Consider the following 26,987-nt stretch of genomic DNA (forward strand, 5'->3'; position numbering starts at 1 on the left):
AGGTGGAAGGATAGATTGAGCCCAGGAGTTGGAGGCTGCAATGAGCCACTATTGCACCGCTGCACTCCAGTGTGGGCAAAACTGAGACACCCAAAAAAAAAAAAAAAAAAGAAGTGTTCTGTGGTTGCAGAGCAGGAGAGAGAGAGGAGGCTTAACAGATTCCCACCCTGAAAGAGAAAGTGGGAAGTGGAGTACGTAATAGCACTCAATTTCCTTTGAGAAAACTGCCTCCCCTCCATTGTGAGAAGTCTTCATCTGGAGGGCCTGCCTCCCCAATGCTGCAGCCAGGAGCTAGGTCTTCACCCACTTCCCAGGGAGTCACAAGAGCCTGGCTGCTAGGCTCAGCGACTGGATGCTCTCTCCAAGTACAGCAAGATCCTAAGCAAGTTAGGCTTTAGTGCCGTGGCAGAAGCAAGCATGCTAACACAATTCCCCACATCCACAATGGAGGCTGGGCATTGTCAGCAGTGGCGGTTGGAATACAGGATTTAGGAGGAGGTAGCAGTTATGAAATGCTCAATATAACCAGTAACGAGCAGCACAAGACCCCTCGCACCTTCAAATATAAGACCAGTAATAACACAAATGTACATTTTAACTTGGGTAGTTAAAAATACTAACAAGTGATTTATATCTGCTAAATCAGCAAAAAAGTACAAAGAGGAACAAATTGAAGGCATATGTTTTAATGAACATTATAACCAAAAAAGTTGAGTCCTTGTGCTAGAAACACGTAGAAAAAAAAAATTATAAAATTGTTTCAAAGAAAGCTTTCAGAATCAGTTTTACCTAAAATCCATAGCTAAGATTAGCACTTCCACCCACCTTCACCCATGATTTCTTCCTGCCAACCTTCTCTCAATAGCTATATATTAGTATTTGGCTTGATTCATGTTCAATTTTGACAACAGCATGTCTAGTTAAATACTACTTGCAGCTGGCCATGGGACATATTATGAATACCTTTGCTTCCCAGATACATTTACAATTATTTAGTTTTTCATTTGCTTACTTCTCTGGGCCATAATTTAACCCCAAATTATTTGCCATTCATCCAAATCTCTCCACATCCTGATGGATCAGGTTGTCTACAAATGTCATCTTGTTCAAAGGTCTCTGTTCCAGTCCAACCTGGCAGGAGTAGAGGGGTGCCATGCAGAGGGGGATGAGAGAGTGCCAGGAAAAAAGGAGAACAGGGGCCTCTGGACTGAACCATCCCAAAGACTCCTGTGCAGCTTCCCAATGAGAAGAGGTGAGACTGTCAGCAAAGAGAAAGTGAACTTTGCCCAGCTCTCTATGACCACACGCTGCCACACGCACTGAGGATTGAGAACAGATCCAAGGGCAACTGCAGACGCCTAAAGCTAAAGAAAATGGTCTAAGGTTGTATTTAAAAATCCAGATGCACTTTTTTTTTTTTTTGGAGACAGGATCTCACTGTTGTCCAGGTTGGAGAGCAGTGGCGCAATCTAGGCTCACTGCAACCTCCGCCTCCTGGGTTCACACAATTCTCCTGCCTCAGCCTCCCAAACAGCTGGGATTACAGGCGCCCACCACCACACCAGGCTAATTTTTGTATTTTTTGGTAAAGAAGGAGTTTCACCATATCGGCCAGGCTGGTCTCAAACTCCTATCCTCTAGTGATCCACCTGCCTCAGCCTCTCAAAGTGCTGGGATTATAGGCGTAAGCCACCTCGCCCAGCCTCCAGATGCACTTTGTATACAATTCTGCTCAGGCAGTTTTGGCCTCAGAGTCCTCCAGCAGGTGAAAGACTCCAACACAGGAACAAAATCTTTGTCTACCCCACAAATCTCTTCCAGGTTGACACAGCCTTCATAAGCAAGAGCCACGACTGTGATGAATGCCTGTTGTCATTTTAAGCACTGCAAGTTATTCCATATGAATACTGAACTATGGTCCAAGCATATAAGGGAATGCATCTCCCTTTCAATCACACGCCATCCAATGCATGCCATAGGTGGGTAATGTCAAGCAATATTCCCCCACCGAATCCTTTGCTTGGTCAGGAGACACCCTGTATCTACTGCAAAGGCTTCTGTTTTCTCCTCTGTTCTGTATTTTCCCAAATTCCTACCCTGGTATGTACTCTTTTTTCTAATTACAAAATAATCATTAACTTCTAAAAAGCCATGTACAACTAGTTGACATAAAAATCCATCTAACCCATCTTTTAGTAAATATGACTATGTTGTAACAATTTTATTTTGATTTAATAAAAAGGAGTCTCTTGATTTAATCAGGGCCTTGGGGTCATAGGGGGATTAGTCACTGTCACAGTCATGGTGATGCCTTTATTCAGGGAAAACTTTAATATTCTTTGTCTTCTTCAAAAACAGCTGCCGGAAAACTTCAAATTAAGGAATGTTCATCTAAAACACCTTTACTGAAACTTGATTCCTTGGGCCAGAGGAAGGTCTTTACTGTAGTTGATAGTACTGGTGGGAAAAAATGAACAGAATTAATGATAGTACATACGTAACAGAAGATTTTCATGCCCACTTTTAAAATGTAGCAGATCTGTATATTTTAAAAAGGTAAGATCTCCAAGTTATAACTTTTTAAGACAAACCTTTAAGATAAAAGACAACGTTAGTACTGGTCTCATTTTATTTAAAAGAAAAAAGAGAGAAACATAAAAATCTGGAAAGACAAATATCATACATGGTTTTTTGTTGGTTGGTTTTTTGGTTTGTTTGGTTTTGTTTTGTTTTGAGACAGGGTCTCACTGTCACCCAGACTGGAGTGCAATGGCATGATCTCGGCTCACTGCAACCTCTGCCTCCCAGGCTCAAGCCATTCTCCTGCCTCAGCTTCCTGATTAGCTGGGATTATAAGCACCCGCCATCACGCCCAGCTAATTTTTGTATTTTTAGTAAAGATGGGGTTTCACCATGTTGGCCAGGCTGGTCTTGAACTCCTGACCTCAAATGATCCACATGCCTCGGCCTCCCGAACTGCTTGGATTACAGGCATGAGCCACTGCAGGTATGGATCACCTGAGGTCAGGAGTTCAAGACCAGCCTGGCCAACATGGTGAAACCTGATCTCTACTAAAAATGCAAAAATTAGCTAGGCGTGGTGGTGCATGCCTGCAATCACAGCTAGTTGGGAGGCTGAGGCAGGAGAATCGCTGGAATCTGGGAGGCAGAGCTGAGGCTGCAGTGAGCTGAGATCAGGCCACTGCACTCCAGCCTGGGTGACAGAGCAAGTCTCCATCTCAAAAAAAAAAAAAAAAAAAAAAAAGTGTGCCATCAAAAGTGCAAGAAACAGCCCAGCATGGTGGCTCACGCCTGTAATCCCAGCACTTTGAGAGGCCAAGGCAGGCAGATCACCTGAGGTCAGGAGTTCGACAACAGCCTGGCCAACATGGTGAAACCCCATCTCTACTAAAAATACAAAAATTAGCCGGGTGCTGTGGCTCACGCCTGTAATCTCAGCACACTGGGAGGCCAAGGCGGGTGGATCACCTGAGGTCGGGAGTTCGAGACGAGCCTGGCCAACATGGAGAAATCCCATCTCTACTAAAAATACAGAAACCACGCACGAGACCATTTCATTGTTGGGTGCTAGGCACTAACTGAAGCTAGATAAGAAAGCTAGAAAAATAGTACCAAATAGATACTCGGAGGAGACAGCTGTGGCATGCTGGAAAAATCAAATCAAATGGCACTGCACAAAGACAGCACAGACAGTAGAAGAGTGTAAAAGCACATTCCCAAAGGCTTTAAGCCCAAATCTAACTTCCCAAAGCCATTTCTTACCAAGTAGACCTTCTCATGTAGTGTTTCCAGGCATCACTGCCAGACTCCCTGCCACCACCAGTGTGCTTTTCTCCTCCTAGAGAAATAAAAAATATCATTTGAGCAGTTTCTGTGTGGGCTCATAGTTGGTATCATTGAAAAGAAGATACCCAAAGGACACCAGAACAACCTGATTATTCACTTTACATTTAGCCCACAATATCTCCCCTGCAAACAAATAAATCAAAGACAGACACCAAGAGACCAAAACAAACAGAAAAAAAGGAATTAAGAGGGAAAATAAAATATAAGGAATTAAGAGGAAATGGAAACATATCAGAAACAAACCGTAAACAACAACAAAAAAATCCCATTTGCCAGGCATGGTGGCACATGCCTGTAACCCCATTGCGCCTGGCCCACACATGTTATTCATGGTTTTTCTTTTGAGCAGCACGCAAGAATATGGGAGCTGTAACTGTCTTCTTTATCTCACTCAATAACTTGTATTAAATTATCAGGAAAAACACAGATATTCCCATTTGATCGAAATACATTAAGAAAATATAATAATTTTGAAATAAAAGCTTCTCTATTAACTGGTCACCTGGTCTTTCTCATGAAAGGAAAAGAATCTCCATTAAATGGGTTCCAGAAAAATCACAGCTGAATGTTTGCCCTTCTAGTTCTCAAATGCACAAGCAAAGTAAAAAGAGACATAACTGACTTCAAAGAATGGGAAGCTGGTAAAAAGCCTGCACACGTTTGAAATAAAACAAGCCACAGCTAACAGCGCCTCTGAAATTCCTGGCAGGAACACAGTCACAGAGGCTGTAAGGAACCAAGGCTGAGCACCTGCCTGAGGTTCCAGAGCTAGTGACAGCAGTAAATGGGACTGGGATGGTATCTCTTTGTTCCTCACCCAGTGCTCTTTCTATAAGATAACACCCCATGGGTCTTCCCCAACGAACTCTTTTATTGCACTTGAATAAAAGCTATTTCTACCCAAGGTGGGCAGGGAGGGAGTAGGGGGAGAGCAAATAAAAGTAGAAGAATCAGGAGGCTGAGGCAGGAGAATGGCGTGAACCCAGGAGGTGGAGCATGCAGTGAGCCAAGATCGCACCACTGCACTCCAGCCCGGGGGACAGAGCAAGACTCCGTCTCAAAAAAAAAAAAAGTAGAAGAAATAAGTCCTAGTCAAAATCTCCCAAAAGACTCCCTATCCAGCTACGCGCATGCTGGGTGAATGAACTAATCCACTTTCAAGGACCATGCTCACTATTCTGAGAGCTGGTACCCCACTACCCTCTGCTTGCTAGCCAGGCCTGCAGGGCCCTCCCTGCCTCTGTTTTCTACTGCTTCTTCAGTCTGCAAGAGTCCCGAGTGCATCCAAGAAGAAAATGAAAAGAACAGCTTCTTCTTCTTTCTCCTACTAGTTGACTCCCACCTACTCCTGGAGAGAAACCTCTATCATAATAGAGTGTCAATACATAATGTCTGAAGTTGTCAGGAGGTAGCAGTGAAAGCATACTATTTAGAAAAGCTGACATCAATTCAAAGGTAAATTTGCTTTTTTCTTTTAGTAAAAAGAATCTCAGCCAGGTACAGTGGCTCACAGCTGTATTCTCAGCACTTTGGGAGGCCAAGGCAGGTGGATCACAAGGTCAGGAGTTCAAGACCAGCCTGGCCAACATGGTGAAACCCCATCTCTACTAAAAAAAAAAACAAAAATTAGCCAGGCATGGTGGCGTGCACCTGTAATCCCAGCTACTCAGGAGGCTGAGGTGGGAGAATTGCTTGAACTGGGGAGGTGGAGGTTGTAGCAAGCAAGATTGCACCACTGCACTCCAGCATGGGCAACAGAGCAAGACTCCATCTCAAAAAAAAAAAAAAAAGAGAATCTCAATGTAGCCTCTGGGAAAGGAGGAGAAGAAAAGTGTGGGCAAAACTCCTTTTTCCATTATAATACTTCTTCAACACTTTTATTTATTTAGAGACAGGGTCAAACTCACTCTGTCACCCAAGTTGAAGTGCAGTGGTGGGATCATGGTTTATTGCAGCCTCAAACTCTTGGGCTTAAGTGAGCCTTGAACCTCAGACTCACGAGAAGCTGGGAATACAGGTGTGTGCCACCATACCTGGCTAGTTTTTTTTATTTTTTGTAGAGACAGGGTCCTACTATGTTGCCCAGGTTCATCTCAAACTCTTGGGCTTAAACAATTACAGGCATGAGCTACCACGCCCAGCCTAAAACTTTTTTTTTTTTCTTTTTTTGGGAAGACAGGGTCTCACTCTGTCATCCAGGCATGAGTGCAATGGCACCATCTTGGCTCACTGCAAGCTCCACCTCCCAGACTCAAGAGATCCTCCCACCTCAGCCTCCCAAGTAGCTGGGACTACAGGCACACACCACTATGCCTAATTTTTGTATTTTTTGTAGAGACGAGTTTTTGCCATGTTGCGCAGGTTGGTCTTGAACTTCTAAGCTCAAGCGATCTGCCCGCCTCTGCCTCCCAAAGTGCGGGGATTCCAGGCATAAGCCAGTGTGAGTGGCCACCAGAACTTTAAAAATTAACTATAAAAGCTTAACTGAAGAATACTCAATTGACTGGGTACGGTGGCTCATGCCTGTAATCCCAACACTTTGGGAAGCCAAGGCAGGTGAATGGCTTGAGCCCAGGAGTTTGAGACCAGCCTGGGTAACAATAGTGAGGGCCTATTTCTAAAAAAAAAAAAAAATTTTAATTAGCTGGGTGTGGAGGCACATGCCTGTAATCTCAGCTATTCATGAGGCTGAGGCAAGAGGATTGCTTGAGCCTGGGAGGTGGAGGCTGCAGTGAGCTGTGATTGTGCCACTGCACTCTAGCCTGGGCAACAGAACAAGCCCCCAACTCAAAAAAAAAAAAAAAAAAAAAAAAGGAATAGTCAGTTTGAGAGAGCAGGCATGGGTTGGAAACAGGGAAAAGATAGACACTCATGCATTCAGGCAACCGCACAGTGCAGCGCAGGCATAAGGGGTGAACTGAAAACAGCAGTCTTTTGTCAGAGTCCTTGCATCAAATAGTAATTGTAGTATTTGGTCTAAAAATACAAAAGAATGCTACTAATGATATAAACTTTTACAAGTATTAATGAATGTTTGTTTTGCTTCTATATTTTTTTAAAAAAAGCAATTTATTTTACTTTGGATCATATTTAATAAATAATACTGAATATACAAGGGTTAGGGAGAGGTTTTTAGGAAAAACTACTACCCAGTTTCATCATTAATAATGCACGACTTATTAAGAGGAAACAGGAGCAGAGCCCAGTGAAAAGAAACAACTTAGTATTCTATCTAGTGAAAAAGAGTATGTTTAACATTTATATGCCTACTTTGCAAATAAAAACCAGACTATTTCATGTAAAATAGGGATTCTTAAGCTTTTTTGGGTCTGCAAACTTCTCCCCAGAAAACAAATGCCACCATTTCAGGGGTTCACACATTTCAGGTTAAGGGCCTCTCCTCTAACCTGATGCTGCCTCTGAGGAGATGACGCAGGACTCTATGCGATAACTTTGAATACAGAATGTAAGCTTTTTCAGGCCTGTTAGATCGTATTAAGTTATTTCAGAATATAAGGAGTGTTTCAGTCTCGTGGTCAACCTTTTCTAAAAGCTACTACTGGCTTTTCTTTGCTGCCCAACATGGAAAAGAAGAAATGATTCTCTACATACCAAAGGCACCTCCAATCTCAGCCCCACTTGTTGGAATGTTGACATTTACAATGCCACAGTCTGATCCTTTAGGTCTGTGTAAAAAGGGAGGCATGGTGAGAGCAATGAACAGGAAATTAAAAACAAACAAAAATAAATAAAAAATCTAAACCAAAGCTCAAAGGCTTTCAATACTGAAAAATTGATTTTCAACTACAATGGCTTAAGTCCACTCACCACATCAATCAGACTTATATAAATTTTCAAAATAGAGAAAGTTGTACCCAAGCCAGCGGAAGATTCTGCCCAGATCTTTGGTAAAGATGCTACTTGAAAGTCCCTGTTTTACTTCATTATTCCATGCAAAGACCTCTTCTTCATTCTAAAAGGAGAGACATTGGAAGCTGTTAGATGTTACAGCGTTCAGGTCAAAAGTTCACTGACAAAACTCATTTCCTGAGATGCACCCGTATAATTTTAGTATACAAAAAAAAGGAAACCAAAGAGTCACGTTTACTAACTGTTTCTCTTATAATTCAGATCATCGATAATAAGTAAAACTTTTTGGGATTTTTTTCCCCTAATTATAATTTGAGAAACAAATATTAACACATTCTTCCTTTCATTCAAGCTACTACATATAATAGTTAATATCTATTGAGCTCTTATGTGTGTAACACACTGATCTAAGCACTTAACATGCATTTAGTTATTTAATCCTCATCCTATAACATAGGTTTCCTACTACCTCCCAATTTACAGATTGGGCAACTGAGGCCAAGAGAGGCTAATTTGCTCAAGCGCTCACACAGCCTCATAATGTACACAAACACATTACAAAACACAAAATTATATTCTCTAGTCCCCATATGTGAAACGATAGGCAATTTAAAGCAAGAAATAAAGAAATGCAATCATGTAATTGCAACAAGATGCAATTCTCACTATTCTTTAACTGTTAATAATGGTACATTCAAATCTTGATTCAATCTCTCTGCAGTCTCAGAATTACTCCTAAATATTTACTGGCCTGTCTCAAGCTAGGGAATGAGATCTTCTAATTTATTCACCTGTGTTGGTTTTTTTGGGTTTTGTTTATTTGTTTTAGAGACAGGATCTCTTCCCACCTCAGCCTCCCGAGTAGCTAGGATTACAGGTACATACCACACCTGGCTAATTTTTTAATTTTTTGTAGAGACAAGGTCTCCCTGTGTTGCGTAGGCTGGTCTTGAGCACCTGGCCTCAAGTGATCCTCCTAAAGCACTGAGATTACAAGCATGAGCCATTGTGCCCAGCTTCCTCACCTATTAAAACCTCTATAGTTTGAGATCAAGATATGAGAGCAGGGAAAACAAAACAAAACTCCGCAGCCTATCCTCTGATGGAGTTTATAACTATAGGTCTTTTGTTTGTTTTTTTTTTAAGACGGAGTCTCGCTCTGTTGCCCAGGCTGGAGTGCAATGGTGTGATCTTGGCTCACTGCAATCTCAGCCTCCCGGGTTTAAGTGATTCTCCTGCCTCAGCCTCTCAGGTAGCTGGCATTACAGATGACAGGCGCCCATCACTATGCCTGTTTTTTTTATTTTTTAGTAGAGATGGGGTTTCACCACATTGGCCAGGCTGGTCTCGAACTCCTGACCTCAGGTGATCCGCCTGCCTCACCCTCCCAAAGTGCTGGGATTACAGGCATGAGCCACCGTGCCCGGCCAACTTTAGATTACCTCCACATCTCATTTTGTCTGCTGACATGTTCATAGCACTCAGTCTGTCAAACCATCCAGTACCATGGTTCAGGAGAAGGTGACTCTATGGCCTACACAGCCCAGAATTAAGATGACACAAGAAATGATGACTACATACTCCATAAACTCCAACACTAGTGCATTACCCAATCTGGTTCCCCTGGCAGCTAACTTATCCTGCTATAGAGTTTTAAAGTGTTTATCTCATATTTTATCCTGAACCTTCATATATCTACTATTCAGATTACTTTCTAAAAACCTCTTAAAGGCTCATCAAGTGAAATTTAATCCACCATAATTTTCCTCTTATCATTTATTTCAACATTAGACTAGCAAACAGAAGGCATTTTTACCTTGAATTTAAAGACATAGAGAATCGGGGCAAAAGTCTCTGTGTGTGCAATGGACGCATCGTGGGCAAGACCTGTCACAATTGTCGGTTCTACATAATTTCCAGGGCGATCCATAACCTAATGCAAACAAATGAAATAAAAAGAATGAAAGCATTTTGTTGTCTAGGATTTGGGGTCAGAGGATGCAATCTTTGCCCACACTTATAAAGAAAAAAATTAGCATCATTTATAGGTGAATTATTTCTCCAAAATAAATTCCAATCATGAAAGAAAATTCTCTCTTCCTGACAATGGTTCTAACTTAGTTGGTCAGAGAAAAATGGAAATAGAGAGTCAGGAAGGGATGGAGAGCCATGCCATGTGACACAACCAAGTTATGTTGAACAAACACTGTTGGAAGCAGTTATTTTCACTCAGCCTGGAGTACAATGGCTTGATCTTGGCTCACTGCAACCTCTGTCTCCCCGGTTCAACCTATCTTCCCACCTCAGCCTCCCAAGTAACTGGGACTACAGGCACACACCAGCATGCCCAGCTAAATTTTTTTTGTATTTTTAGTAGAGACCAGGTTTCACCATTTTGGCCAGGCTGCTCTTGAACTCCTGACCTCAAGTGATCTACCTGCCTCAGTCTCCCAGAGTGCTGGGATTACAGGAATGAGTCAACATGCCCGGCCACAAACAAATCTTTTTATTTAGGGGGGGTTTTGTTTTTGATTTGTTTTTTTTTTTTTAGTTTGTTTTTTTGTTTTTGATTTGGTCTTGCTTTGTTGCCCAGGCTGCAGTGCAGTGATGTCATCACGACTCACTGCAGCCTCAAACTTGTGGGCTCAAGCAATCCTCTCACCTCAGCCTCCCAAGTAGCTAGCACTACACGTGCATGCCACCATACTCAGCTAATTTTTTTTTTAGAGACAGGGTCTCACTATATTGTCCAGGTGGGTCTTGAACTCCTGGCCTCAAGCAGTCCTCCCACCACAGCCTCCCAAAGTGCTGAGATTGCAGGTATGAGCCACTGCAATCTGTGTTAATTTCTTTTTTAATGCTTATGATATGCATTTTTTTATTCTGTGCCTTAACTGACTTTTAAAAATAACGAATAAATAAATTGTAACTGCTCTGAATACAAAGACTCCTACTGTACTATGAAAAGGAATTCTGCTTTCCATACAAATATTTAGGGACCCAATTCAAAAGCAACCATGACTCAGTTTCTTATACGTCCTTCCAGAAATGTCCCATGCATTTTCTGTTGTCTTTTTTTTTAAATATGGAATGTTTCACAAATTTGCATATCATCCTTGTGCATAGGCCATGCTAATCTTCTCTGTATCATTCCAATTTTAGTATATGTACTGCCAGAGCAAGCACTGTTGTCATTCTTTAAAACATGTATTTCTGGCCGGGCACAGTGACTCGTGCCTGTAATCCCAGCACTTTGGGAGGCCAAGGCAGGTGGATCACAAACTCAGGAGTTCTAGACCAGCCTGGCCAACATGGTGAAACCCCTTCTCTACTAAAAATACAAAAATTAGCTAGGCATGGTAACGGGTGCCTGTGATCCCAGCTACTCGGGAGGCTGAGACAGGAGAATCACTTGAACCTGGGAGGTGGAGGTTGCAGTGAGCTAAGATCACGCCACTGCACCCCAGTCTGGGCAACAGAGCAAGACTCAGGAGCCTGAGGTGGGATGATTGCTTTAGCCCAGGAAGCAGAGGTTGCAGTGAGCTGAGATGGTGCACTACTGCACTCCAGCCTAGTCAGCAGAGCAAGACCCTGTCACAAAAACAAACAGAGCCAAGTGTGGTGGCTCATGCCTGTAATCCCAGCACCTTGGGAGGCCAAGATGGGTGGATCACTTGAGGCCAGTATCGTGCCACTGCACTCCATCCTGGGCAACAGAGTGAGACTCTGTCTCAAAAGCAGACAAACAAACAAAAACATGTATATCCGTGTTTTATAATAATATATGAACAAAGACGGTAGAAGAGGATATCAAATGGGGTCACTTTCCCAATATGCCCAAAGCCCTGCTTGTGTCTCAAGGAAAAGGTTAAAAAGCTGTCACAACTGATCTCAGAGCATCCCTTACCTTGCCCCCATAGACCACTGTGCCACCTTCTTTCTTTGCTTCTTCCACTGCTCCAAGAAACATGCTCACTGCCTGCTTGGTGTGGAGTGGCCCATAGAGAACATTAGCTGGAGAGAGAAGAGGAAGGCTGGCTCACCATTTTGCCCTTTATGGCATCATTTTATTATTAGAACAGCTTTCTCAATGAACAGACTGATCCCTTCCTGTATGCTCTCAATTGAGAACATAAGTCAGCATCCTTTTTCCATAAAGAACCAGATGGTAAATATTTTATGCTTTGGAGGACATACGTGATCTCCATCCCAATACTCAACTCCATGATTGTAGTGCAAAAGCAGCCACAAATGACATGCAAATGAAAGGGTATGTCTATGTGCCAAGAAACTTTTTTTTTACAGAAACAGGCAGGGCCAAGTCTGTTTGCCAACCTCTAGCTTAAAGAATGGCTATCGGCCGGGCGCGGTGGCTCAAGCCTGTAATCCCAGCACTTTGGGAGGCCGAGACGGGTGGATCACGAGGTCAGGAGATCGAGACCATCCTGGCGAACACGGTGAAACCCCGTCTCTACTAAAAAATACAAAAAACTAGCCGGGCGAGATGGCGGGTGCCTGTAATCCCAGTTACTTGGGAGGCTGAGGCAGGAGAATGGCGTAAACCCCGAAGGCGGAGCTTGCAGTGAGCTGAGATCCGGCCACTGCACTCCAGCCCGGGCGACAGAGCGAGACTCCGTCTCAAAAAAAAAAAAAAAAAAGAATGGCTATCAATTCCTCAAAGTACTGCACTCAAAATATAGGGTCAGTTTACTCATTACGGTGTGACCATTCTCTAAGGAAACATCACAGTCTCAGTAGTTGGTGTGTAATTCAAGGGAGAAGAGAATGATGCCGTCCTATGTTATGGCTGCTGGAGACTAGAGCACTGACAGTGACCCAGCGACAGAGGAAGAAGGAAGATGTACGTAGTCCTCTATGAGGAGGAGGCATGTTAGCAGAGCCATCCCCACTCTGGGTGAAGAATGTTTCCAGCAGACAGCACAGCAGGACAGAGTCTGGCATGCCTGGAACACTGAAAGGATGTTGGAGAAGGTGGAGCTCTGGGAGCAAGAGGGAATGGACACAGAAAGGTTGGTGAGAAGGCAAGCAGGGCAGGAGGCAGAGAGCAGACCAGGAAGGATCGGGAGCCTGAAAAAAGAAGAAATCAAGAGGACTCTAGGTTTTAATCTAAAAGCAGGCCTGGTGCAATGGCTCACACCTGTAATCCTAGCACTTTGGGAGGCCGAGGCAGGCAGATTGCTTGAGGTCAGGAGTTTGAGACCAGCCTGGCCAACATGGCAAAACCCTGTCTCTACTAAAAATTACGAAAATCAGTCAGGCGTGGTGGAATGCACCTGTAATCCCAGCTATTCGGGAGGCTGAGGCAGGAGAATTGCTTGAACCCAGAAGGCGGAGGTTGCAGTGAGCCAAGATCAAGCCACTGCACTCCAGCCTGGGTAACAGAGTGAAACTGTGTCTCAAAAAAAAAAAAAAGAAAGAAAATCTAAAAGCAATGAGAAGTTACTGAGGAGTATTTTAAGCAGGAGAGTGAATTATCTGATTGCATTTTAAAAATCACTCTGTAGCAATGGATGCAGAAAGGTCAGTTAGGGGATTCTTGCAGCCTTCCACAAGAGGGTTGGTGTTGGCTTGGACAAGGGTAATAGTAATGAGAGAGAAGTGCACTAAATCTCATTCCACCTAAACAACCTCTCCCAGTCTCACCCACTAGCCCACACCAAGCACCCAGGGTCGACACCTAGGAGCAGACACAATACCCCAAATCCTAATAACCTGCTTCACGTGCCTTCAGGCCTCTCAGGAAACGGAAAGAAACTCCAAACCTCAGACCAGAAACACTTGTTAACAACAGCTCTCAAAAAAGGATCGCTTTGAAAACAGAAGGACATACTCACAGTCCCATGGGTTCCCAACTCGGATCTGTGCATAGGCCTTTTTAAGTCTGTTTACAACCTCATCATGGATACTTTCATGTACAAACTAAGCGAAAAAAGAGATATTCAAGGGCATAGTATGATAAATGTACACATTTTTAAACAATGAATAATTTTCTTGATAGTTACTGAAATACTGTAATCTCTAAAAATATAAGCAAATCAAAGCATGTTTATTTTTTTAATTATATAATTTTTCATTTTAATATTAACTATATGAAGTTAAAAATTTCCTTTTAGGTAGATATTAGAATAAAAAAATCATAAGCCCTTTTTTTTTTTTTTTGAGACAGAGTCTCACTCTGTCACCCAGGCTGGAGGACAGTGGCATGATCTCGGCTCACTGCAACCTCCACCTCCCAGGTTCAAGCGATTCTTATACCTCAACCTCCCAAGTTGCTGGAATTACAGGCACCCACCACTACACCTATCTAATTTTTTGTATTTTTAGTAGAGATGGGTTTTTGCCATGTTGGCCAGGCTGGTCTTGAACTCATGACCTCAGGTGATCCACCCACCTCGGTCTCCCAAAGTGCTGGGATAACAGGTGTGAGTCACTGCACCCAGTCCATAAGCCATGTCTTCATCAAGTTTCCAAGGATGTATTTGGCTAAGCTTCACAAATACATTAAAGAAGGCCTCAAGTACATCTGTCCCATACTATAACCCTAAGTCCCAGTGAATACAGAGCACAGTCATAACTGACCTCTGCTGGGTAACTACAAACACTTAGCCCCAGGCCTGAATTAGGTGAGGACAACCCTTGCGTTCTCTGGGTAGTTGTGAGGTCCATGCTATGCTGCAAGTGGCAGAGCTGAACTTGCCAAACTATCTATGCTCTGGGTTAGTCTCCATGTGATGAATGAATTGACATTATGAGAACTAGTCTTGAAGCAGTCCATAGTATTGGAATTTTTATGTGTATATACTGCTAACTCTAAGGAAATCTATTTGGACAATGACTAATATTATCTATTAATATTTAAAACTAATATAAAGGACATCAATAAATATTTGCTCCAAAACACACGAAAAAAAAATTGGCTGAATAGAGGAATATTTGGCTTTCGTGTTATTTCATATTTTAACATGTAATGAAGGGTATAATCATTTGGAGTACATGGTTTTTTCTTAGCTTTAATATAATCTTTAATGCAATTTAATGTTTATGGTGAACACATTTAATAAACTTTAATGTTACAAATATAGTATCAGATTATTTGAGAATGTCAGCTATGTAAAAATAAAGATTTATTTTCATTGTGCAAAACACCTGAAAAAACAAATATGAAAAGTGTGAGCGGCCGGGCGTGGTGGCTCACACCTGTAATCCCAGCACTTTGGGAGGCGAAGGCAGGCAAATAACCCAAGGTCAGGAGTTTGAGACCAGCCTGGCCAACATGGCAAAACCCCATCTCTGCTAAAAATACAAAAATTAGCCAGGCACAGTGGTGGGTGCCTGTAGTCCCAGCTACTTGGTAGGCTGAGGTGGGAGAATCACTCGAACCTGGGAGGTGAAGGTTGAGGTGAGCTGAGATCACACCATTGCACTCCAGCCTGGCCAACACAGAGAGACTCCATCTCAAAAAAAAAGAAAAAAAAGAAAAAACAAGAAAAGTATAAGGTAAAGATAATTTTCATATCTTTTAGCTTATTCTAATTAATTTAGATTATGTCAGTCTTATAATTTGTTCACACTCATCATAAATGAGAACAAAAACCCAAAGCCAATTCCTTAATAATTCAACTGAATTATTCCTTTTTCATTACAAAAGGAAAACTCAACAATAATAAAAAAGGCTCAAGTCCAACAGAGCTTAAAAAGAATTTTTTTTAAATGGCAAATGCAGCCAAATTTTGTACCTAACTAAAATTTCCTCAGGGCCGGGCATGGTGGCTCCCACCTGTAATCCCAGCACTTTGGGAGGCCAAGGTGGGTGGATCACCTGAGGTCAGGAGTTCAAGAGCAGCCTGGCCAACATGGTGAAACCTCGTCTCTACTAAAAATACAAAAATTAGCCAGGCAGGGTGGCACATGCCTGTAGTCCCAGCTACTCAGGAGGCTGAGGCAGGAGAATCGCTTGAACCCAACAGGTGGAGGTTGCAGTGAGCAAGATGACGCCACTACACTCCAACCTGAGCAACAGAGCAAGACTCCAACTCAAAAAATAAAAATAAATAAATAAAAATAAATTTAAAAAAGCAAAAAACTTGCTTATAGTATAGTCTTTTAGTACCATAAAGTCATGAAAATCAAAGTTGTAACACATACTAAACTGAAGTCCAGCTCAATCTAAGTATAGAGATTAAACTTCCTAAATCCCACACTGAAGCTAAACCACATCTCCTTATATACACTTCATATTAATCTGTCCTCTCTCTATATATAAGTATGCAGGCTATATATGTATATAGAGAGATCACACATATACAGAGCCATTTGCTTTTCAATGAATCATATCATTTCAAGTCAAATCTAATTCTAGACTTGAGGCTAAAAACTAAAATGTTTATTGATTGATTGGTAGAGACAGAGTCTTGCCCTGTCGCCCAGGCTGGAGTACAGTGGTGCAAATCATGGCTCATTGCAGCCTCATTGAGCCCTTTCCTGGGCTCAATCAATCCTCTTGCCTCAGCCTCCCAAGTAGCTGGGACTACAAGCATGAGCCATCATGCCTTGCTAAATTTTTTTTAACTTTTTGTAGAGACAGGAAATCACTATGTGGCCCAGGCTGGTCTCGAACTACTGGGCTCAAGCAATACTGCTGCCTCAGCCTCTCAAAGAGTTAGAATTATATGTTTGAGATACTGTGCCCAGCCTAAAATGTTTAACACGGTTTACTACTTAAAATGTTTTTATAAAAGAGCAAGACTCTATTTTTAGCTATAGTTTAATAATTTTTTTTATTTTTATCCTGTTTTATTCTCTAAGTGACATTGAACTTCATCCATATTGTTCTAGGAGTAGGACTGAAAATAGGTCTCATCTCCTAGTCCAACTCCAATCAATTGGTAGTAGAACCCCTACTAGCTTGGAGTGGGAAAAAGGCAAAGTCCCTGATTGATTAACAACATCTGCCATGAGCACAGAAAGAGAACTGCACCACATATTTGCCAGCCACATCTAGAGAGCACATCGTTCTAGCAGTATTGCTGACACCTCCCTAACAGCAGAACTCATTAAAAAGTAGTGTTTTAAAAGCAAGACGATCTCACGGGCCTATGCAGATATACTCACCAGTCGCCTCGCAGTGGTACACCTCTGGCCAGCAGTTCCCACCGCAGCGAAGAGAGCTGATGGAACAACTAAGCTGAGGTCTGCATCTTCAAAGGCTTAGGAAAGCACAAACACTTCCATCAGTGAACCAAAACAGGTAGACAAGGTATTTGTTAGCTAGTGTAAAACAATGTTGTTTTCTGGTTTTGGTTTTGTTTTTTTTGTTTGTTTGTTGGTTTGTTTTTTTGTTTTTTGTTTTTTTTTTGAGACAGAGTTTTGCTCTTGTTGCCCAGGCTGGAGTGCAATGGCGCAATCTTGGCTCACTGCAACCTTCGCCTCCCGGGTTCAAGAGATTCTGCCTCAGCCTCCCAAGTAGTTGGGATTACAAGGATGTACCACCACGCTTAGCTAATTTTTGTATTTTTAGTAGCAATGGAGTTTCACCATGTTGGTCAGGCCAGTCTCGAACTCCTCACCTCAAGTGATGCACCCACCTCGGCCTCCCAAAGTGCTGGGATTACAGGCATGAGCCACCATGCCCGGCAAAAGCTTTTATAAAGCGCAGTAAAAGAACATCAAAACTATTGTTGTAAAGTAAGCATATTAATGTCACAAAGACATATATACACATAATGGGGAAAGGCACACTCTTCTTCCAAGGAAGATTATGAGCTCTATGATCTTTGCCCAGATCATAGAAGGGTAAATTGAGGCTCTCGCCCCTCTGGCCTCTTCATCTTTTATTTCTCAGGGGTTTGTTTGTTCTTTTTTTGTTTGAGATGGGGTCTCACTCTGTCACCCAGGCTGGAGTGTGGTGGCACTACAGCCTTGACCTCCTGGGCTCAAGCAATCCTCCCACCTCAGCCTCTCAGTGGCTAGGACTATAGGTGTGCACCACCACGCCCACGTAATTTTTGTATTTTTTGTACAGGTGGGGTTTCACCATGTTGCCCAGGCTGCTCTCAAATTCCTGGATCAAGTAATCCACCCACCTTGGCCTTCCAAAGTGCTGGGATTACAGATGTGAGTCACCACGCTCAGCCTATTTTAACTTTTCAAGCCTCAGTTTCCTCTTCTGTAAAATGGGGCAATAATGCCTGGAGTAATAATGGATGGTAGTAAGTAGATAAGGAAGAGCTGTGCTCTGAGGTCTGGCTACCAGGATACAAATACTAGCATTTGTCATTTGCTATCCTGTAACTTCAGGTATATAATCATTGTAAGTCTCAGAATATAACCTTCAAATTAGATTAATAGCAATATTTACTTCATAGGATTGTTGTAGGGATTAAATGAAATAATGCATATCAAATAGCTGAACACAGTACCTGGCAGACACTAGTGCTCACTAAATGTGAACTATATTTTTTACTGAAGTCTCTCTTTAAAAGTTCATCTAGAGGCCAGGTACGATGGCTTATGCCTGTAATCCCACCACTTTGGGAGGCCAAGGCAGGTGGATCACCTGAGGTCAGGAGTTCAAGACCATCCTGGCCAACATGGTGAAACCCCATCTCTACTAAAAATACAAAAATTAGCTGGGCATGGTGGCATGCACCTGTAATTCCAGCTACTCGGAAGGCTGAGGCAGGAGAATAGCTTGAACCTGGGAGGTGGAGGTTGTAGATTGCACCATTGCACTCCAGCCTGGGTGACAGAGTGAGACTCCATCTCGAAAACAACAGAAAAAGTTCATCCAGAACAAACACTTCACCATATACTTCTTATATCTTACACATACTCCTTATGTGTGTCAACTACAAATATCTAAGCATTTTTGTGACAAACTCAAACAGTTAAAAAAGAGTATTAAGTAATCTCTAAGCCTATAGGTAAGTGATTTTTTTGTAATGCCTTAGGGACATGTTCTTTACCAATATAAAAGCACTCAATATTCCACTAAAGATAAAATAATATTTTTGAAATCTAAAGAAATGATCAAGTTACATAAGAGTTACTTAAGTTATTCTAGAGAAATGTGGCCAGTTTTCAGCAAACAGAAGAAGAAAAAACAATAAATAATGCCACACTACAATGGCAATAGAAGTCTCACTCACAGGTTCTAGATCATCCCAGGTAACATGTTCTAAACATGAATACCTTTCCTTTTTAGTTACCTCTGCCTTCAAACCAAGCTTGTGTCCTGTCTCCCAAGTAAAATTCCTAAACACAGGAACTAGGTCTCAGGCATATGCAACATGGAAGAAATGAGATCCAAAACAAGTTTCATATATTCAGGATGGCGATTGTGGAAACTGAACAGAAAACAAACAAAAACAAAGGGGCAGCCTTACCAATAATGGCATTGTTTCCTCCAAGTTCCAACAAACTTCTCCCTTTAAAAAAAATTATATATAAAAATCAATGCCTAGTTCCATGTTTACTGCACACTGCTATATAGCCTAATCCCAATTATTAAATTATATAGCCTGTCCAATTATTTTTTATATAGCCTATCCCAATCATATAGCCTATCTCGATTACACCCTATCCCAATTATTTTTCAACTTAAGATTTTCTAATTTATAAAGTAGCATTACTATTGTATCAATATCAAATGTACTGATTTTAGTAACTACTGTGGTTATACAAGACAATGTCAACATTCTTAGGAAATACACCAAAATATTTAGTAATAAAGGGGACACATCTTTGACTTAATCCAAACAGTTCAACAATAATATGCACCCACAGAGAGTGTGTTGTGTGTGTGTGTGTATGTGTGTGTGTGCGCCCGCGCGCGCACTCATAGATGTTGCTGGAGAGAGAGAAAATGATAAATCAAATGGGGCAAAATGTAAGCAATTAGTGACTCTGATTAAAGGGTTTACAGGAATTCCTTATGTTGGTTGTATAATTTTAGGTCTGAAATTATACATGAAAGTCTACAGCCAAACCAAACCACCCTGAGCGTGCCCGGTCTTGTCTGAAATTATTCAAGAAAAATAAAGTAAAATGGGACAGCCACTGTAGAAAACAGTATGGCAACTGCTCCAAAAAATTAAACAACAGAGCCTGGGCAACATGGCAAGACCCTGTCTCTACAAAATTAAAACAAATTAGCTGGGCATGGTAGTATCTGCCTATAGTCCCAGCTACTCGTGAAGCCCAGGAATTTGAGACAACAGTGAGCCGTGATCGTACCACTGCACTCCAGCCTGGGCCAACAGAATGAGACTGTCTCAACTAAGTAAGTAAATGAATGAATGAATTAATTAATTAATTACCATATGATCGAGTAATTCCACTTCTGAGTATATAACCAAAGGTAGTAAAAGCAGGGACTCTGTAGATATTTGTACACCAATATTCATAGTAGCATAATTCACAATAGCCAAAATGTGGCAGCAACCCAAATGTGCATCATCTGATGAATTAGTAAAGTAAATGTGGTATATAAATACAATGAAATATGCAGCCTTTTTACATTTTTATTTTATTAATTTTTTTTTTTTTTTTTGAGACAGGGTCTGATTCTGTTGCTCAGGCTGGGCTATACTGGCACGATCGTGGCTTACTGCAGCCTCAACTTCCTGGGCTCAAGCAATTCCCCCACCTCAGCCTCCTAAGTAGCTGGGACAACAGGCATGCACCACCATGCCCAGCTCATTTTTGTACTTTTTTTTTTTTGGCAGAGACAGGATCTTGGCATGTTGCCCAGGCTGGTCTCGAATTCCTGGGCTCAAGAGATCCTCCCACCTTGGCCTCCCAAAGTGCTAGGGTTACAGGCATGAGCCACGACACCCAGCTTATCATAGAGCCTTAAAAAGGAAATCCTACTACATGCTACAAGATGGTTGTACGTTGGGCTGGGCGCGGTGGCTGTAATCCCAGCACTTTGGGATTTTAGTCTCTACTAAAAATACAAAAATTAGCTGGGCGTGGTGGCGGATGTCTGTAATCCCAGCTACTCGGGAGGCTGAGGCAGAAGAATTGCTCAAACCCAGGAGGCAGAGGTTGCAGTGAGCTGAGATCACACCACTGCATTCCAGCCTGGCAACAGAGTGAGACTCCGTGGTTGTACCTTGTAGACATTATGTTAAGTGAAATAAGGTAGTCACCAAAGGACAAATACTTACAACCCCACTCAAATGTAAATAGTCCATATCAATGAAACAGAAAGAAGTAGAAGGGTGGCTACCAAGGGCTGGGTGTAGGGGGAAGGAGGGATTAGTTTATAGGCTATGGAGTTTCAGTTTTACAAGATGAAAAAGTTCTAAAGATAGGCTGTATGATCATGTGAATGTACTTGACACTACTGAACTGTGTACCATGTTAACCATTTTTAAGTAAATTTTATGTTGTGTGGACTTCCCCCCACAATCAAAAAGAAAGAAAGAAAGAAACCTATGGCCCATAAGGCCACCACAAAAATCTCTCCTTACAATTTGATAGTGTCTTCCAATCTTTTCTCTGTGAATTTATATTTAGTTGAGATTATTTCATTTTACTTTATTTTCTGATGTCTTACACCTTTCCCCTAAGTCATTAAGAGTCATGAAAAGAAAAATCACGCCACAGCATTCCATCATGAAGACATACCAAATTTTATTTAGCTGTTTCTCCAGTGTTTAATATATTTGTTGATTATCTACTTAGGTTAGGACTCTTGATAGACACTGCCAACCTATATTCTAGAAAAGTTATATAGCAGGCCATGAGTGCCATTCTTTTCTTTCAGTCGGAGTCTTGCTCTGTGGCCCAGGTTGGAGTACAGTGGCGTGATCTCAGCTCACTGCAAACCTCTGCCTCCTGAGTTCAAGTGATTCTCCTGTCTCAGCTTCCCAAGTAGCTGGGACAACAGGCATGCACCATCACGCCCAGCTCATTTTTGTATTTTTATTAGAGACAGGGTTTTGCCATGTTGGCCAGGCTGGTCTTGAACTCCTGACCCCAGGTGATCCGCCCGCCTCGGCCTCCCAAAGTGCTAGGATTACAGGCTTGAGCCACCGCAACCAGCCCACCATTTTTTTTTCTTTCTTTTTTTAAGAGTCACCCAGGCTGGAATACAATGGTGCTATCATAGCTCACTGTAGCCTCAATTTCTGGGTTCAAGCAAACCTCCATCCTCAGCCTCCCAAGTAGCTCAGACAACAGGCATGTGTCACAACACCTGGCTTGTTTTGTTTTGTTTTGTTTTAAGAGATGGGTTTTCACAATGTTGCCCAGGCTCTGGTCTCAAACTCCTGGCTTCCAGTGATCCACCCACCTTGGCCTCCCAAAGTGCTGGGATTACAGATATGAGCCACTACACCTGGCTTATAAATGCCATTCTTACCTTACTCCTCCCAGCATAAAGATCTGAGAGATTTGTTTGCCTCAATTTTAGACATATGTTTATTTATTTATTTTTGAGACAGACTCTCACTCTGTTGCCCAGGCTGGAGTGCAGTAGTGCAATCTCAGCTCACTGCAACCTCTGCCTCTGAGTTCAAGCAATTCTCTTGCCTCAGCCTCCCGAGTAGCTGGGCATACTGCCACACCCAGCTAATTTTTTTGTATTTTAGTAGGGATGGGAGTTTCACAGTCTAGCCCAGGCTGGTCTTGAACTCTTGCCCGGCCTTAGACATACATTTATAAATGATCTTTTGACCATAAATTTCCTTAAGTGCACTTTAAAATCAGCTTCCATGTGAATAACTTTTATTCATTTGTGGTATCAGGAGCATATGTGACAACAGGAGAGTATCTTCTCATTTTCATTGCTCTGAAACAGGTAAGCATCAAGTGAATATTAATTATGAAGACGTGGCTGTTATTACCAAAAGCCACCAAATGCTACACCATCTCTAGTCTCTGCTGCAATCATTGAATTAATGACAGTTTGCTGGCTATAGCATAGCACTATGCTAGGTGTTAAGAAGAGAAGGAAGGAAACAGAAGCTTTTACACCTGCCATTAGCTTCTCCTGCCTGGCTGCAAGTGATGTTTGGCAGAAGAGGAGGAATCTATACTTTCTACATCCTTCCAGTTCTCTATCAGGCACTCTCTGACTATACTCCTAACCACCAACTCCTCCAAGAAAAGCACCTATAACTTAAGAGAGGCAGATACATTTTAAAAATTATAATTCTATTACTACTACTACTACTACTACTACTACTACTACTTAGCCAAGAACAACAAACTACTGCCTTGAGTAAGGAAAAGGGGAGAAAGCTGAGAAGATGAAATCTGCTAGTGGAACTAATGATGTTGAGAATCTTTTCATGTGCTAATTGGCCATTTAAGATGTCTATTCTAGGCCTGGTGTGGTGGCTCATTGCTTGTAATCCCAGCACTTTGGGAGGCCAAGGTGGGCGGATCACGAGGTCAGGAGTTCGAGACCAGCCTGGCCAATATGGTGAAACCCTGTCTCTACTAAAAATACAAAAATTAGGCATGGTGGCACATGCCTGTAGTGCCAGCTACTTGGGAGGCTGAGGCAGAAAAATCACTTGAACTCAGGAGGCGGAGGTTGCAGTGAGCCGGGATCTCCCCCACTACACTCCAGCTTGGGTAACAGAGCGTGAGAGTCCATCTCAAGAAAAAAAAAAAAGATGTCTATTCAAATCCAATGCCCATTTTTAATTGGGTTGTCTTTCATATTCTTAAATTTGAAGAGTTCTTTAGGTATTCCACATACAAGTTCCTTATCAAATGACTTCCAAACATTTTCTGCCATTCTGTAGGTTGTTCTTTTCACTTTTTTCTGATGTCCTTTGAATCACAAAGTGCTTTAATTTTGATAAAAACTAATTTGTCTTTTAATTGTTGTTGCTTGTGCTTTAGTTGTCATTTCTAAGAAACTATCGCCTAATCCAAGGTCACGAAAACTTATTCCTATGTTTTCTTCTAAGAGTTTTAAAGGTCTTTGATACATTTTGAGTTTGTCTTTGCATAGGAGATGTAGTGGGGGTCTGACTTCACACTCATGTGTATAGACAGCTGGTTGTGTCAGTACCATTTGTTAAAAAGACCATCCTTTCCCCATTGAAATGTCTTGTCACCCTTGACACAACTGACCATAAATGCAAGAGTTTATTTATGGACTTCCAATTCTATTCCATTGATTTTTATGTCTATCCGTATGCTGGTGCCACATAGTCTTGATTATCATAGTTTTGCCATAAATTTTCTGACTAAGAAGTGACAGTCCTTCAATTTTCTTCTTTTTCAAGATTGCTTTGGCTTTTTAGGGTCCTTTGCATTGTCATATTAATTTTAGGACTAACTTGTCAATTGTTATAAGACAGAAAACTGGGATTTTTACAGGAATTGCATTGAATCTGTAGATCATGTGGACCACATTGATACCTTAACAACATTAAATCTTCCAAAAACTGAAAAGGGGATATCTACTCATTTATTTAGGTCATCTGTATTTTATTTTGATGATGATTTTAGTGCTCCATGCAACAGACTTACACTTCTTCTGTTAAATGTATTCCTAAGTATTTTATTCTTTTTGATGCTACTACTAATTAAATTGTTTTCTGGATTTCATTTTTGGATTATTCATTGTTAACGCATAAAAATATAATTGATTTTTGTATCTCAATCTTGAGTTCTGCAACCTTGCTGACCTTTTTTATTAGCTGTTTTTTAATAAATTGCTTTGCCTAATAAAAAGCAACGCCTACATAGTTAAACAGTTGAGAGATTAGTCAAATTTTGTCTTATGCTGGGGTTAAAGTCTAAAATTCAGCCTAACAGCCAAAAATCGATAGCCCGTGTTATCCTCGAAAACCTTAGAAATCATTCATAAAGCACAGTACAGTATACAAAGCTATGTCTATACAACTCTTTTCAATCATGTATCCATGATCCATATCCATGATCCATATGCATATGGATACATATCCATGATCCATATATATGATTCATATACATGAAAGAGCAGATTTAAGCCTTCTATTCCAACTCACTGTAAGTTCTGTACTCAGTGCTCCTGTTTAAATGATGACATTTTTCTCACCACTATATTAATGAGAAATGACATTTTTCTTATTTAATTTGCCAAACAGGACTAGTACAATTTGATAAGTGTAAAAAGTAAGTAGAGGTTCCTCTTCAAAGACTTTCCTCCCCATCTAATTAAAACTAAATAACTTCTCTTAAAAGCAAAATTTATTCAAAGACCTGTGCTCCTAAATATTTGCCCTGGCATGCTTATACTGGTCCAAGTACACATTAGGTTATAGCCTGTTCCTCTTCCTTATTTAAAAGTGTTTTTACTTTTCTCAGCATTCCTCAAGTTACTTTCTCCTTCCTTTGTTCTCCTCTACCTTTGCCTCTTTTAAAAAGTTCTAAGTTGCTAGCCAATCGGGACCAATACAAAATGTGAGGTTCCATTCCAGCCAATGGAAACCGGACATAGCAGTAGAGTGGACGCGTCAGGTTATAAATGACCCTGTCTCCTTTGTCCAGTGTACTCTCGTGCCAAAACTACTGGCGAGTGTACCCTTTCTACAGGAAGTAAAAATGGCCTTACTAAATAAATTTATGTTCAAGTACTATTTCTTTACAGTATGAAAAAACAAACATTTCAAACATAAATATTCTACGTGATTCAATTATACCCATTTAGAGAGAAAATGACTTCCTTTCATAAATTTTTTTTTAGATGGAGTCTCGCTCTGTCACCCAGGCTGGAGTGCAGTGACGCGATCTTGGCTCACTGCAAGCTACACCTCCCAGGTTCAAGTCATTCTCCTGCCTCAGCCTCTCGAGTAGCTGGGACTACAGGCGCCCGCCACCACGCCCGGCTAATTTTTTGTATTTTTAGTAGAGACGGGGTTTCACTGTGTTAGCCAGGATGGTCTCGATCTCCTGACCTTGTGATCTGCCTGCCTCGGCCTCCCAAAGTGCTCATATTTTCATAAATTTTGGTATTTAAATTTAAGACTTCCCTAATATTCAACTGCTAATAACTGTACCCTTTTCTTTTACTTAGACATTCAAATAAACATGACCACTGCCTCCATGGAAAAGGTTGAGGGGAAAACAAAAACTCAACTTTTAGATTTCACCTCCATATTTGAGAGAATTACAATCCTCATTAGAAAGCCAACACTTACCAAACCTCTCCTGTACCATCAGGGCCACCTGTTTTCCCACCTGAGTGCTCCCAGTGAAGGACAGCAGGTTCACTCGTTCATCTTTGGCCATTGCTGTGCTGCAAGGGAACAGACATGGTCGGTCACCCAAGCAGAGAAACCCAGCAATGACAACTTCTAATGGTACCCAGCACTGAAGTGCCCTTGGAAAAGCAGTCCCTCGAAGCTACAAGAAAGTCTGTCCCAGGGGAGCAAGGGAACGTCTTCAGGAGAAGGAAAAAAGTTTTTCACAAGTAGAACCATATGGCAGAAGAGGCTAACCTGCTGTGAATAGAAATCACCTAGAGGAAGTTGTTAGGGAAGAAAGTCTTTCCTATACTGAGTGAGTGACTGGACAATATGATCTTAGCATTTCCTTGCTGAGCATTCCAGTTTTACAGACTTTTAACTGCTGTGTAATTCCTTTAAGGATTAAAACTTGGGCAGGACTAGCCTAGGCAACACGATGAAACCCCGTCTCTACACAAAATACTAAAATTGGCCAGGTGTGCAGGCATGCGCCTGTAGTCCCAGCTACTTGGGAGGCTGAGGTGGGAGGATCACTTGAACCTGGGAGGCGGAGGTTGCAGTGAGCTGAGATCGAGCCACTGCACTCCAGCCTAGGTGACAGAGTGAGACCCTGTCTCAAAAAAATAAAAATAAAAGAATTAAAACTTAAAAGCCTGTAGGGAAATATCCTAAAGCAGGGGTCCCCAAGCCCCAGGATGCCGACCACTACCAGTCTGTGGCCTATTAGGAACCAGCAGGAGGTAGGCAGCAGGCGACCCAGCGAGCATTACTGCCTGAGCGCCACCTCCTGTCAGATCAGCGGCAGCATTAGATTTTCATAGGAGTGTGAACCCTATTGTGAACTGTGCATGCAAGGGATCTAGATTGCATGCTCCTTATAAGAATCTAACTAATGCCTTATGATCTGAGATGGAACAATTTCATCCTAAAACCATCCCCCTGCCGTGGTCCACGGAAAAATTGTCTTCCACTAAACCAGCCCCAGTCCCTGGTGCCAGAAAGGTTGGGGACCGCTATCCTAAAGTATTCCTC

The 26,987-nt window shown here is 41.8% G+C and overlaps 1 protein-coding gene and 1 non-coding gene across 3 annotated transcripts in view; both read right to left on the reverse strand.

The window, feature by feature from the left end:
- Positions 1–670: 670 nt before the first annotated feature.
- The window catches only part of ALDH7A1 (aldehyde dehydrogenase 7 family member A1), a 53,403-nt gene continuing 27,086 nt past the window's right edge, over positions 671–26,987 (reverse strand). The window contains exons 9-18 of one of the 2 annotated variants that reach the window (XM_025388073.1): positions 25,908–26,005; positions 19,143–19,184; positions 16,870–16,964; positions 13,593–13,677; positions 11,645–11,751; positions 9,554–9,670; positions 7,743–7,840; positions 7,480–7,553; positions 3,784–3,859; positions 2,186–2,457 (exon numbers count right to left, since the gene is read on the reverse strand). In XM_025388073.1, coding sequence (XP_025243858.1) covers positions 2,403–2,457; positions 3,784–3,859; positions 7,480–7,553; positions 7,743–7,840; positions 9,554–9,670; positions 11,645–11,751; positions 13,593–13,677; positions 16,870–16,964; positions 19,143–19,184; positions 25,908–26,005 — 847 coding nt within the window. In that variant the 3' untranslated portion in view covers positions 2,186–2,402. Of the gene's footprint in view, positions 2,458–3,783; positions 3,860–7,479; positions 7,554–7,742; positions 7,841–9,553; positions 9,671–11,644; positions 11,752–13,592; positions 13,678–16,869; positions 16,965–19,142; positions 19,185–25,907; positions 26,006–26,987 lie in introns of both variants that reach the window. The other variant, XM_025388074.1, reaches the window with a different exon arrangement.
- On the reverse strand, positions 10,817–10,923 carry LOC112627160. The gene has a single exon (XR_003120030.1). It is a non-coding gene; the product is annotated as a U6 spliceosomal RNA (small nuclear RNA).

The sequence above is a fragment of the Theropithecus gelada genome, chromosome 6 (genome assembly GCF_003255815.1).
Source record: "Theropithecus gelada isolate Dixy chromosome 6, Tgel_1.0, whole genome shotgun sequence".
NCBI classification, from domain to species: Eukaryota; Metazoa; Chordata; class Mammalia; order Primates; family Cercopithecidae; genus Theropithecus; species Theropithecus gelada.